This window comes from Microcaecilia unicolor, chromosome 5 (genome assembly GCF_901765095.1).
Source record: "Microcaecilia unicolor chromosome 5, aMicUni1.1, whole genome shotgun sequence".
In the NCBI taxonomy this organism is placed as follows: Eukaryota; Metazoa; Chordata; class Amphibia; order Gymnophiona; family Siphonopidae; genus Microcaecilia; species Microcaecilia unicolor.
Window position 1 is genome coordinate 349,574,799 of NC_044035.1, and position 14,295 is coordinate 349,589,093.

General features: G+C 45.2%; 1 protein-coding gene across 1 annotated transcript in view; it reads right to left on the minus strand.

The window, feature by feature from the left end:
• The window catches only part of IRF8 (interferon regulatory factor 8), a 53,517-nt gene that overhangs the window by 14,885 nt on the left and 24,337 nt on the right, over positions 1–14,295 (minus strand). The window contains 5 exon segments of the mRNA XM_030202705.1: positions 2,517–2,605; positions 8,987–9,056; positions 9,059–9,090; positions 9,093–9,153; positions 9,156–9,173. Coding sequence (XP_030058565.1) covers positions 2,517–2,605; positions 8,987–9,056; positions 9,059–9,090; positions 9,093–9,153; positions 9,156–9,173 — 270 coding nt within the window.

A 14,295-nucleotide genomic window follows, 5' to 3' on the forward strand; every position in this document is an offset into this window, starting at 1 on the left:
GCGCCGCAGCGAACTCTCAGGGGTGCCGCGGCGCATCGCTCCCTACTTTTCCCTCCGGCATCTGCCGCTTCCTGCTTCTTCCCCCCACCGCCGCTGCAGTGCTTGCAGCTTACACTTTCAGGCCGACCGAAATTCTAACACGTCCGGCCCTTGCAATAGGAAGCTGCATCAGAGAGGGCCGGACAAGCGGCAGACTGGGAAGGCCTCGGTGTGAATCGTGGACAGCCCAAAAACGTAAGCTGCAAGCACAGCGGCGGCAGCGGCAGGGTAATGAGAAGGAAGCGGCAGCGATCCTGGACCTGCAGGAAGGAAGGTAGCGAGTGATGCTGGATTTAGGAAAGGCAGAGGTGTGCTGGTGTGAGAGGAGGGGGCTGCAGGGAAAAGTAGACCCATGTAGGGGGGTGCAGAGACCCATGTGGCTGGAGGGGGGGGGTGCTGCGAACCGAAAAAGTTCGGGAACCCCTGCACTAAACAATTAGGATCCGTTGAATATTCAGTTTATTTATATATTTAGATTTTGCTCACGCCTTTTTTCAGTAGTAGCTGAAGGTGAGTTACATTCAGGTACACTGGATATTTCTCTGTCCCAGGAGGGCTCACGATCTAAGTTTGTGCCTTAGGCAAGCGATTTAAGACAGCCAGGAGCCCCTCTTGGGGCCAGATGCACTAAGGTTCTCGGAAGAGCCCTTCCCATATCGATTCCATAGCGAATCGGTAGGGAACGGCCATGCATCAAGGAAACAGAATGCAAATGAGCTGCTCATTGTAGCTCACTTGCATTCTCTATTCCCTCGGAAGCCAGTCAGCCGGTCAAGCATGCGCAGAGCAGCCAAGCGTTTTGCTGGCTGCTCTGCACATGCCAAATACATCCAAAAAGGACGTCCCTGATGACGTCCACCTTTTCCACTTTGCCTGTGGCCGTCCCTGCGCCTCCCTGTGCTGCCCGGGAAAGGAAGACGCCGCACTGCTCACCCCCTCCATGGCCTGCTGCAGGAAGGCTCCAATGCGGCTCGGGTTCCTCCCTTCCATGATCCTAGCAGGAGAGCGCAGTTGAAGATGTCCACTGTCCACGTCTTCGACACCCGTCATCTTCCGCCCCTAGGTCTGTCTCAGCCAATCACAGCGCGTTTAGCTCAGCTAAACGTGCTGTGATTGGCTGAAAGACCTCCAGGTCTCTCTCAGCTGAGCTAAACAGGATCACGCAGTGAAGGATGTCCAAAAAGAACGTCATTTTGTAGTGGGGGGTTTTTGTTACAGGTGAAGGACGTCCAAAAAGGACGTCTTTTTAGAGGTTTGGTTTTTTTTTTTTGAGTGAAGGACGTCCAAAAAGGACATCCCCAACGACATTTTTTTTTCTTCCGATTCTTTCCTTTGCCCCAACGAGAGGTGTCGACCTCCCGTTAGGTTTTCCACGGTAAGGGGATCGGAAAACGGTAATGCATCTCATTATAATAGCCTTGCAATGGTAGTGCAGCTCATTATAACAGCCTTTAGATCATTTGCATTCCATTTTCGTTAGCTGCTACCGTGACAGAAAAATGCCCTTTTGTGCATGTCCCCGGTTTACTACTTGTGCGCTAAACTGGCTAGAACCAGTTTAAAACCCACGTTGCTGGCTCGTTAGGTTTAGTGAATCTGGCCCCTGGCCGTTTAAATTGCTTTGAATTATCAGGCAGAGGGTTAATGAGAGGCAAATCAGCTAGAGGAATCCAAATTAGGCAGTTAGGTTTAGAAAGGCTCCTACTACCCTGCTTACACACAGGCTGATGTGAGAAGATGTGCTTTTAACTCCTAAACCTTCAACTGTCCCCTATCCCTGATATGTCCTGTCTGTCATAATTAGATTATAAGCTCTATTGAGCAGGGACTGTCTCTCCATGTTCAAGTGTGAAGCGCTGCGTACATCCGGTAGCGCTATAGAAATGATAGGTAGTAGTAGTAGTATTTTTCTATACTGAAAATCAGAACAGTTTAACTCAGGATAAAACCACATTAACCCCAGTGTGGTAAACTAACGTCATGCGTATTATTACAGCCTAAAAGAGTGAGCGATGAAAAACATGTGCAAAAAGCCACAACAGCAGCATCCAGAAAGCCCCGGGATTAATTTCCATATTTTAGATTAACAGAAGCGAAGGCACAACATATGAAAAGCCTGTGCAAAAGGTTTATGGATTATAAAAAAAGAAATTATTCCAGCATATGGAATGGGAAAGATGCAAGAAGGAATGTAATAACCACCCCCCCCCCCACCCCCACATCAGAACACCCCCACCTCAAATAACCTAAATCCTACAGCTTACTGAGGCACCATATATGCAATGAGGTGTATTTTCAAAGCATTTAGACTAACAAAGTTCCACAGATTACTATGAAAGTTTGTAAGTGCTTTGAAAATATGCCTCTATGTAACTTTGTAAGCCTAAGTGCATTGAAAATACATCTCAATGTCTGCCATAACCAACCGAGATGGGAAGGAAAAAAAAAAAAACAAAGGGGCAAGAATGTTCAGTTACCTCTTTCATCAAGTCATCGATTTCCGACTGGCTGCAGTCCATGTCTGCGACTTCATTCAGGCTGTTGCTGTTTGCAATGCCAATTTTACCTGAAGGAAAGCAAAATTCAAGGCTGTTAGGAGACAAGACAACAGAAACCTGCAAGCCTGGGTCTCATGTCTCCAATTCAGGAGCCTTCATAATAGAAGGTACCAGACACTCACCTGCACTGCCACTGCTGCACTGAGTTGCCTACTGCCTGAGAAAGGAGTCTGAAGCAATGTGTGTGTGTGGGGGGGGGGGGGGGGGGGGGGAAGTGCACCACAAAAGACAGACATGGATAAACTCAGGCTGCACATGTGCAGAACGGAGGAGTAGCCTAATGGTTAGTGCAGCAAACTGAGAACCTGGGGAACTGAGTTCAATTCCCACTGCAGCTCCTTGAGACTCTGGTCAAGTCACTTAACCCTCCATTGCCCCAGGTACAAATTAAGTACCTGTATATACTATGTAAACTGCTTTGAATGTAGAAAGGTGGTTATCAAGTCCCATTAACAAGGTTCCATGCGCAACCTCAAAGAGTAGCAACATTCCATGTAGAACCCCAAAGAATAGCAAGATTCCGGAACCCCAAAGAGTAAGGAGTGCAGGAGTGGCCTAATGGTTAGAGCAGCAGACTGAGAACCTGGGGAATTGGGTTAAATTCCCACTGCAGCTCCTTGAGACTCTGGTCAAGTCACTTAACCCTCCATTGCCCCAGGTACAAATTAAGTACCTGTATGTACTATGTAAACTGCTTTGAATGTAGAAAGGTGGTGTATCAAAGTCCCATTAACAAGATTCCACGCACAACCTCAAAGAGTAGCAACATTCCATGTAGAACCCAAAGAATAGCAAGATTCTGGAATCCCAAAGAGTAAAGAGTGCAGGAGTGGCCTAGTGGTTAGTACAGTAGACTTTGATCCTGGGGAACTGGTTTCAAATCCCACTGCAGCTCCTTGTGACTCTGGGCAAGTCACTTAACTCTCCATTTCCCCAGGTACAAATTAAGTACCTGTATATACTATGTAAACTGCTTTGAATGTAGAAAGGTGGTGTATCAAAGTCCCATAACAAGAATTCCATGCACAAATGTTGCTACTGTCAAAAGAGTAGCAACATTCCATGTAGAACCCCAAAGAATAGCAAGATTCCGGAACCCCAAAGAGTAACACGATTGCCATACAGAATCTCAAAAAGTAGCCACATTCCTTGTAGAACCCCAAAGAATAGCAAGATTCTGGAATCCTAAAGAGTAACAAGATTCCAAGCAGAATCTCAGAGTAGCAACATTCCATGTAGAACCCCAAAGAATAGCAAGATTCCGGAACCCCAAAGAGTAACAAGATTTCATGCAGAATCTCAGAGTAGCAACATTCCATGTAGAACCCAAAGAATAGCAAGATTCCGGAACCCCAAGAGTAAGGAGTGCAGGAGTGGCCTAATGGTTAGAGCAGCAGACTGAGAACCTGGGGAATTGGGTTAAATTCCCACTGCAGCTCCTTGAGACTCTGGTCAAGTCACTTAACCCTCCATTGCCCCAGGTACAAATTAAGTACCTGTATATACTATGTAAACTGCTTTGAATGTAGAAAGGTGGTGTATCAAAGTCCCATTAACAAGATTCCACGCACAACCTCAAAGAGTAGCAACATTCCATGTAGAACCCCAAAGAATAGCAAGATTCTGGAATCCCAAGAGTAAAGAGTGCAGGAGTGGCCTAGTGGTTAGTACAGAGACTTTGATCCTGGGGAACTGGTTTCAAATCCCACTGCAGCTCCTTGTGACTCTGGGCAAGTCACTTAACTCTCCATTTCCCCAGGTACAAATTAAGTACCTGTATATACTATGTAAACTGCTTTGAATGTAGAAAGGTGGTGTATCAAAGTCCCATATAACAAGATTCCACGCACAACCTCAAAGAGTAGCAACATTCCATGTAGAACCCCAAAGAATAGCAAGATTCTGGAATCCCAGAGAGTAAAGAGTTGCAGGAGTGGCCTAGTGGTTAGTACAGTAGACTTTGATCCTGGGGAACTGGGTTCAAATCCCACTGCAGGCTCCTTGTGACTCTGGGCAAGTCACTTAACTCTCCATTTCCCCAGGTACAAATTAAGTACCTGTATATACTATGGTAAACCTGCTTTGAATGTAGAAAGGTGGTGTATCAAAGTCCCATTAACAAGATTCCATGCACAAATGTTGCTACTGTCAAAAGAGTAGCAACATTCCATGTAGAACCCCAAAGAATAGCAAGATTCCGGAACCCCAAAGAGTAACACGATTCCATACAGAATCTCAAAAAGTAGCCACATTCCTTGTAGAACCCCAAAGAATAGCAAGATTCTGGAATCCTAAAGAGTAACAAGATTCCATGCAGATCTCAGAGTAGCAACATTCCATGTAGAACCCCAAAGAATAGCAAGATTCCGGAACCCCAAAGAGTAACAAGATTTCATGCAGAATCTCAGAGTAGCAACATTCCATGTAGAACCCCAAAGAATAGCAAGATTCCGGAACCCCAAAGAGTAAGGAGTGCAGGAGCGGCCTAATGGTTAGTGCAGCAGACTGAGAACCTGGGGAATTGGGTTCAATTCCTACTGCAGCTCCTTGACACTCTGGGCAGGCCACTTAAACCTCCATTGCCCCAGGTACAAATTAAGTACCTGTATATAATATGTAAACTGCTTTGACTGTAACCACAGAAAGGCAGTATATCAAATCCCTTCCCCTTTCGAAGGTCACAGAGCACAAAAGCTTCTTCACCAGAGAAAATGTGAAGGTTCAACTGCATAGTAGCTTCACCCACTGCCACTTCTGCTCTTAACGTTTGCAATTAATTTAAACCTGTCTAGCTAACTTGTAACTAGGGCATCTGATTCTTGGTTGTAAACCAAAAGACCCTGAAAATTCTCTTTCCTCAGGTGCTCCACCGATGTCATCTAGATGCCGCCAAAACAGCCAGATGTCATCACTGGAGAAGCACCTGCCTCTTTTCACCCTGCGCTCTGTTGCAGATAAAAGAGCAAGGACATTTCTTCACCACATAGCTCTTAATGTTGAAAGAACTCTTGCACTGGTCTGGAAGTCTCAAGCCTTGAGACCATGAAAGTAGCACAGGAGTTCATGCACTGCAAGGCTCAAAACCACTAGAAGCCTTGTGGTAGAAAACAGTTCCCACAATGCACTGAGGAAGTTATAAAGTCTGGGCTAGACTCTAATCTCCCCCTCCCCTAGGAACCAAATCACTCTGCCATTGTAGAGAAACTGCAGATGGCAAGATACACATTTCTGACTCCCTCTAACTATATAACCCATGATAAAAACCAATGTGTCGGCTGCTAGGCCCACCTCATTCACCCAACTTAATTCCTGGTTAAGTGCACAGACATTAGCGTCTCTTGTATATACAGAACAGTCTCGATTATAGCCATGTAAACAGGACACATAGGTTGTTGGATAATCAAAAAGTCAGATAAAGTGGGTCGCTGCAGCTCCTTGTGACTCTGGGCAAGTCACTTAACCTTCCATTGCCCCAGGTACAAATAAGGACCTGTATATACTATGTAAACTGCTTTGAATGTAGTTGCAAAACCCACAGAAAAGCAGTATATCAAGTCCCATTAACAAGATTCCATGCATAATCTCAAAGAGTAGCAACATTCCATGTAGAACCCCAAAGAATAGCAACATTCCGGAATCCCAAGGAGTGGAAGAGTAGCCTAGTGGTTGCTACTATTTGAGATTTCACATGGATGTTGCTAGTGGAGGAGTAGCCTGGTGGTTACTGCAGTGACTCTGATCCTGGGGAACTGAGTTGCAATTGCAATGCAGCTCCTTGTGACTCTGGGGCAAGTCACTTAACCCTCCATTGCCCCAGGTACAATAAGGACATGTATACTACTATGTAAACTGCTTTGAATGTAGTTGCAAACCCACAGAAAGCAGTATATCAAGTCCCATTAGCAATGATCCATGCATAATCTCAAAGGAGTAGCAACATTCCATGTAGAACCCCAAAGAATAGCAAGATTCCGGAATCCCAAGGAGTGGAAGAGTAGCCTAGTGGTTGCTACTATTTGAGATTCTACATGGAATGTTGCTAGTGGAGGGTAGCCTAGTGTTAGTACAGTGGTCTTTGATCCTGGGGAACTGGGCTCAATTCCACACTGCAGCTCCTTGTGCTTCCATTGCCCCAGGAACAAGAAGTACCTGTATATACTATGTAAACCGCTTTGAATGTGGTTGCAAAAACCACAGGAAAGGAAGTATCAAATCCCAATCCCTTTCCCTTTTTTAAACAAGAACATGGGTGCAGAAAACAGGCTTGCCAGTCACTTTGGATCAGGACTCTAAACCTGGTTATTCTTAGATCCAAAAAGCCTCTGTCATTCCCTCTCCCAATCAATTCCTTTTTTTATGTCCCGTACCCTGATCTATCCAGAGTCTGGTGGGGCCCATGGGGTTGAAAGAGAGGGATATCATTGAGGGATGATGGTGATAAATAGCATATTTGACAACCTGTTAATTAACTATAGGGATTTTTTTACACAACCAGAGTCAGTTTTAACATATAACTACTTGAGACTCCAGAACATATGAAAAATCTTTTCTTTATTGACAATAAATGTCAATCATCCATACAAACCTACCTATATTATACTTTTAACTCACTCAAACATTCACACGCTCCAGCCATCCATATATATCTTTCACAACAGTGATACAACACATTATCAATCAGTGCAATACAACTCTACCAGTTTAAAGCTAATCAATTTGATCAAACAGGATCAACATCAACGCTGGTTCCATAAACCGGAACCTGCGTATAGTCTGTATCAATTGTCCTTTATATGACTGGAACAAACTTAATGCAGTGTTGCACCATATGTATAAATTGTAAGGGTATCTTCAGGCCACAATAGTGTTCCCAACTGAGGACAAGTCTCATCGAGAATGTCCAAAGCCCCCAAATTGGGTGGCTGGAAACGTGCATCCACGCTTGAAACCTTCAACTCGCCGGTTCCCCGATGCTGATCGGCATTCGTCTCCTTCCTCAGGAGGAACCAAAGTAATAATTCTATATCAGGCTGCTCGCCTACGTGGTACTTGGCCGAACTTCCGCCCAAGAATCACACACCGGAAACTGTTGGAATGTGGTGTGATTCTTGGGCGGAAGTTCGGCCAAGTACCACGTAGGCGAGCAGCATGATATAGAATTATGACTTTGGTTCCTCCTGAGGAAGGAGACGAAATGCCGATCAGCATCGGGGAACCGGCGAGTTGAAGGTTTCAAGCGTGGATGCACGTTTTCCAGCCAACCCAATTTGGGGGCTTTGGACATTCTCGATGAGACTTGTCATCAGTTGGGAACACTATTGTGGCCTGAAGAATACCCTTACAATTTATACATATGGTGCAACACTGCATTAAGTTTGTTCCAGTCATATAAAGGACAATTGATACAGACTATACGCAGTTCCGGTTTATGGAACCAGCGTTGATGTTGATCCTGTTTGATCAAATTGATTAGCTTTAAACTGGTAGAGTTGTATTGCACTGATTGATAAGTGTTGTATCACTGTTGTGAAAGATATATATGGATGGCTGGAGCGTGTGAATGTTTGAGTGAGTTAAAAGTATAATATAGGTAGGTTTGTATGGATGATTGACATTTATTGTCAATAAAGAAAAGATTTTTCATATGTTCTGGAGTCTCAGATAAATAGCATATACCGATTTTTAAGGGTTTAACAGGCCATGTTTAAAAAAAAAAAAAAAAAGAAAGGAATGCAATTAAAATATGCTTACATTTTTTTAAATTTCATGATGCAGAAATACATCAGCACACAGAATTGTAGTACCCTCCCAAAAGCTCTAATTGGGCTTGAAAATAAACACCCGAATTTGCAACTGCTAAATTCCTAGAATCAGAAGCCCTGTTATAACCAGGACTCTTTAGTAGTGATGTGAAACAGGTCTAAGCTCACAGTAAAAGCTCTGACAAGCTCCAGTGGCGTTCCTAGCGTCGACGACACCCGGGCGGATCGCCGATGTGCCCCCCCCCCCCCGGCGAAATGACACCCCCCCCGGATGCACGCCACTGGGGGGTGCCGTGGCGCGCCGCCTGTCGGCTGCGAGTTCGAAGTAACCTGTTCCGGGGCAGAGGGAGGGAGCTGCAGCGAACGAGAGAATTTAGCGTAGCGCTTCGAACTCGCAGCCACAGGCGCGTGCCGCGGGCACCCCCCAGCGGCGGGCCCCTGGGGCGGACCGCCCCCACCGCCCCCCCCCCCCCCCCCCCTTGGTACGCCACTGGACAGCTCACCCTACAGCACAGTAATATTTCCCACTGTATGCGTTGTGCTTTCAGGTAACATACTGTTTTTCTCACTTGAACCTGCACCCCTATGACAAGAAATTCAGCGTCACCACACATGCATTGCACTTACATTTCTGCTCTTCATCTGGTACAATTCTGTAAACCTTGTACGGCTCAGAGATGTCCAGCTGTGATCGGGTCCAGTCACCTCCTCAAAGTCTGGGCTCTTATTAACGCACACCGCAGCCTGGTCTTCCATGTAGCGGGCTCAGCTTTGTCACCCTCCTTAAATTTTCCCCTTTGAACACTGCCCACGCCTGAAAAGTAGTTAATACCCATTGAGTAGAGCTGAAAGAGTGAACTTTACCATTAGGTGATTGCCAAACACCTGACGAATCAAGGAAGGATTCCCTACGAACATACTATCCAAGAAGTAGGGAAGGGAAGTTGGGCAACCAATCAAACAGGAGTCCAGAGGTCAATGAAGTTAAAGGTTGTTTATTGCCAGAAGAACGTTCAATAGATTCAACACAGTCCCGAGTTTCAGCAGTCAGGTCCCTGTATAAACCAAAAACGTTCTCCCGAGATAAAGCCGCTACTAAATGGACTTGGGAAAAATCCACAATTCCGGGAATAATATGTATAGAACGTTTGTACGTTCGGGAAGCTCGCCAGGTGCCCTTGGCCTGGATTGGCCGCTGTCGTGGACAGGATGCTGGGCTCGATGAACCCTTGGTCTTTCCCAGTGAGGAATTACTTATATAAAGGTGGCAGAAAGCTACCTATGGCTTAGGATTCTGCAACCAGAATGTGAAACACCAAAAGTCTGCTCAAACATTGCGGGAACAACGTTTTTTGGATTATACAGAAACTTTGACTCCTGAAGCAGGCTTATCACTGACAAAACACGGGACCAGTGTCGAATCCATGGAACCTTTCTCTGTCAATAAACAACTTTTACTTCATTAACCTCTGCAGTCCTGTTTGGATTATTTCCTAATGCCTCTTTAACATTAGGTCACAACCCTGCGGCAGGAAATAAAAACACTTCCCATGCCAAATGTGCTCTGCTTTGCGGGGGGAGGGGGGGGTCATCTGAATGAACCAACCAGCCAACTAAAAGGAAGTAATGAAGGATGTTTTGATAAGCCCCCAAGCACAAAGAATTAAATTCGGTCAGTGGCTCAAACAATAGTTCCTAACAAAAAAATGTGCTGTTCTATAAATGACATTCCGAGTTGTACGCCATTTACAGAATAGCGCTTAGAGGCTGATTTCCATACCAAACTGTGGTCACGAGGATTTACACCACTGAAACCTGGTGTAAATCCTGGAACGTAAGTTAGGTGCAGATCCCCAGTATTCAGTAATACTGCGAACATCTTTAGTAAACACCCCTGACCCGCTCATGCCCCTCCCATGGCACACCCCCCTTTTGAGTTGCACCCTATAACATTTGTGCATGGATCTTTATAGAACAGCACAGAGATTTTCAACTTTTTTCATCTCACAGCACACCTATACAGCAATAACATTGTCAAGACACACCCCCACACACGGTCCAGCATTTTACCTTCTTCTCCCCCCACCCCGACACATGGTTCAGCATTTTATCTTATACCCCACCGCACCCCGACACATAGTCCAGAATTTTACCTTCTCTTCCCCCGCTCATAAATAGTCCAGCAATTACCTCCTCTCTCACCAACCCCACTTCCACAAAATAGTCCAGACATCTCTCCCTGCTGTCCTCTCTCAAGACGGCAACCAGGCATCTCCCCTTGTCTCTCTTACCTACCGTGTACCTTTAAAGTTTTCTTGTTTCTAGTAGTCGTTTGCAGAGAGCAGCAATTCATACAGCCCGCTCCCACCGACTCTGGAGCCTTCTATCCGACGCGTTTCCACCTGTGTGGAAGCAAGAAGGTGCATCAGAGACAAGGCTCCTGGGTTTGGGTTAGCAGGCGGCTATATACACCTGCATTCTGCCAAAGACTGCTAAAGAAAACTCAGCCCATTCTGGCACAATTAAGCTGGTCCAACTTTCCGTAGCATACCGATGTGTCACGGCACACTAGTTGATTGTTAGCACCCAATTTACCTGGCGCTATTGTCTCATCATAAGAGCATTTCAGGATTAGGTGCGCAGGTAAAGGCTGAGGGTACAACCAACACAAGAAACTACCCGCATTGCACATAGGAGTCAACTTTTCAAAAGTATTGGGGGTGCTAGAGCCCAAATGGAATTACCCCTCCCTGGACACATACAAGGATTTTCTCAATATTGGGGGTGCTCAAGCACCCACAGCACCCACAGAGTCGGCCTTCCAATGCCGCTTGATAGTATGCCCCTCGGTTAACACACACGCTCACGGCACACATTTCACAAGTAAAACATTCCAGTCTGCTAAATCCTAAATTGACTGTAGGGCACTACTTTTGATGTTAAAAGACTATTTTAGGGTTCTCCTGTGCTTTGTTTGTTTTGAAAAGTGTTTGCAAGAAAAGGAAGTCCAGTTACAATGATTCATTTCAGCTCCACTTTTAAGGAAGAGGCACACAGGAGTTCAGTTCCATTAGTCATGCCCACAAGCCAAAAACATTTGACACGTCCAGCTACTAACAAAGCTTAATTTTATACAATAACAATAAGTAAAAGCTCCAACAGTTAACTTTTGCAGATTTGATAGATCCCGCCAGGTACAGAGAAAAGGAACAATGTTATTTATTACATTTGTATCCCACATCTTCCCACCTATTTGTAGGCTCAATGTGGCTTACGTAATTCCAGAGAGGTGGTTACAAGACTCCAGAGTGTACAGTATAATTAAATACATCTGGTGTGGTCCCAAGCAGGTTGCAAGGGGTGGGATCATATGGCGAGGGATTGAGTATTGTTTGTTTCTAGTTTAGGTTTGTTTTGTGTTTTCATTGTTCAATGTTTATGTTGGCTCTGTGGGGTATGCCCTTGTATAGCAACCCAAAACAAGCCATGCACTATCCCACATGAGTTTACCGTTTTATTATTTATAGCCCACCTTTATGCAACACAAAAAAAAAAACAAACATTCACATCAAAACCAACCCTACGACATCAGTCCTGACAAAATCAGGACAGAGCCCATAGGCAGTGGCATTCCTAGGCTGGCTGACGCCCGGGGTGGATCGCCAATGCCCCCCCCCCCCCCCCGCCCCCGGTGAATTACACCCCCCCCCCAGGTGCAGCGCGACCCCCCCACCCCCCCCCCCCCCCCACCGGGTGCATTTTTACCTGTCGGCTCCGAGTCCGCTCGTCCCTGCTGCTCCCTCTTGCCCGGAACAGGAAGTAACCTGTTCCGCGCAGAAGGAGCAGCAGGGAGGGAACGTGCGGACTCGGCCAATAGGCGCATGGCACCCCCCCCCCCCAGCGGCGTGTACCCGGGGCGGACCCGCCCCCACTGCCACCCCCCTTGGTACGCCACTGCCCATAGGCTTCAGCCAGGCAAGGAGCACTAAGAGAAGATATATCCTTTTGCAGTCTCAGTTCCAAGGGCAACTTGTTCCATTCACAAGGGCCAGTGATTGAAAAACGTGCCGCCGTTGTTTGTCTGCATGACAGATGTTGATAATTAAGCATACAGAGAACGTAAAAGATCTTGGATCTTGTTGGTACGTTCTGTTGCAGACGCTCGTGCAAGTCAAAAGACGAGTTGTGATGCAGTCCCAAATGAATAAGCAAAAGTAAATTTAATTCATTGCACCATACTCAACTTCTGCATAAAGGGGTCACATGTTCAAAATTAGACAGCTCGTTACGAGAGCTGCACAGCAGAGTTCTGCACTTCTTGCAATGCTTGTAAACAAGAAGTTGGCAAAATACTGCAGTTGTCCAAGCTACTCAATGGAAAGGCAATCCATCTAGGCGGATGAACACGAACTCCCACGTAAACAAGGCTATCAAACATATCAAAGGCAAGTGACCGACTCACCTGCAAATGCGCAGTAGAGACTTCCCTCTCTGTTCCGCCCTCGCGTCAAGACGTGATGACATCAGAGGGCGGAACAGAGAGGGAAACGGAGTCACTGTCGGACGCTGCTGCCTGAAAACGAACATCGCGCGCACCAACCTCCACCCTCCCCCCCCATCACCGCTCCTGCCCTCCTCCGCATCGGGCCCCCTGCACTGACCTGACAGCGCCTCTCACCTCCGTGTGGAAGCGCCGCAGGCAGCAACAGAGCGATCTGCTGCTGCCTGCAGCGCTTTCACACGGAGGTGAGAGGCGCTGTCAGGTCGGTGCAGGGGGCCCAGCACGGAGGGGGAGGGAGCGGCGGCGAGGGAGGGTAGCTGGAAATCTCACCCGTTTTTACGGGTTTAACGGCTAGTCTAATAAGAAGTGGGAAATGGACCAATGACTCCAGGGGAAAACGGGACTATGATGATAAAGAAACAGCTTTATTCACAGACTCGACACAGTACTGTGTTTTCGGCCACAGGCCTGCCTCAGGAGTCTAAATTGTTGACAAAAAAAACAAAAATTTAGATAACACAATCATTTTTAAAGAAAATAAAAAAACATAAAATATGATACCGACACGATATGTTTGAAACCTATGTCAATACAATATTTTTGAAACATGTGTCAACATATATAAGTATGTAAATAAAATAGTGACACAATATTTTTGAATCATCATAAATGAAAAACATTTACAAATAAATGAATGGATAAAAACATCATGAACTATGTTATGTATAAACAAGGGAAAAACATATAATTAACTGAAAAATGAAAACCATAGATTCTTTGCTACTTATGATGTAGAAAATGAATAATATCGAAAGTACAAATACAGATCAAATCAAATACTAATATATATAAAATGATTTTAAAATGTACATAAATAATTATGCTAATTATGGTCACATCTGTACAAAGAAACTAAATGAAATGGTACTCCATAAAAAAACGTTGTTAAGAATGAAGATATAATTGATAAATGGTGTTATGTAAAAATAAAAATAAATATTATAATAATTATACCACAAAAATCAACCAATGTGAATATACACTACTCCACCACACATATTCAGAAATGTTTTACAATATCTGCTTGTTATATTCCTATCACTATCATGTTACCAAAAATCCTGCCTGTAATACTAATTATCAATTTTCTATATATTGTTGAGGAAACGGGCATGGTTCCACTAGTATTCTATAACAGTGCACGTAAATTTTGGAACGCTCACGAAACGCCCGTTTCCCCCCTTCCGTTGACCATACCCACTTTTGCCTGTTCGCATTAGAATTTAGGTGCAGTTCATTACAGAATACGCTTGGGGGATTTGTGCGTGTAAATTCTAATTATTGCTAATTAGTGCTCATTATTGCTTGCTAAGTGCTGTTAACAGCGCTGATTAGCTTCTCAAGCCAATTAAGTTACGTGCGTTGTTATAGAGTT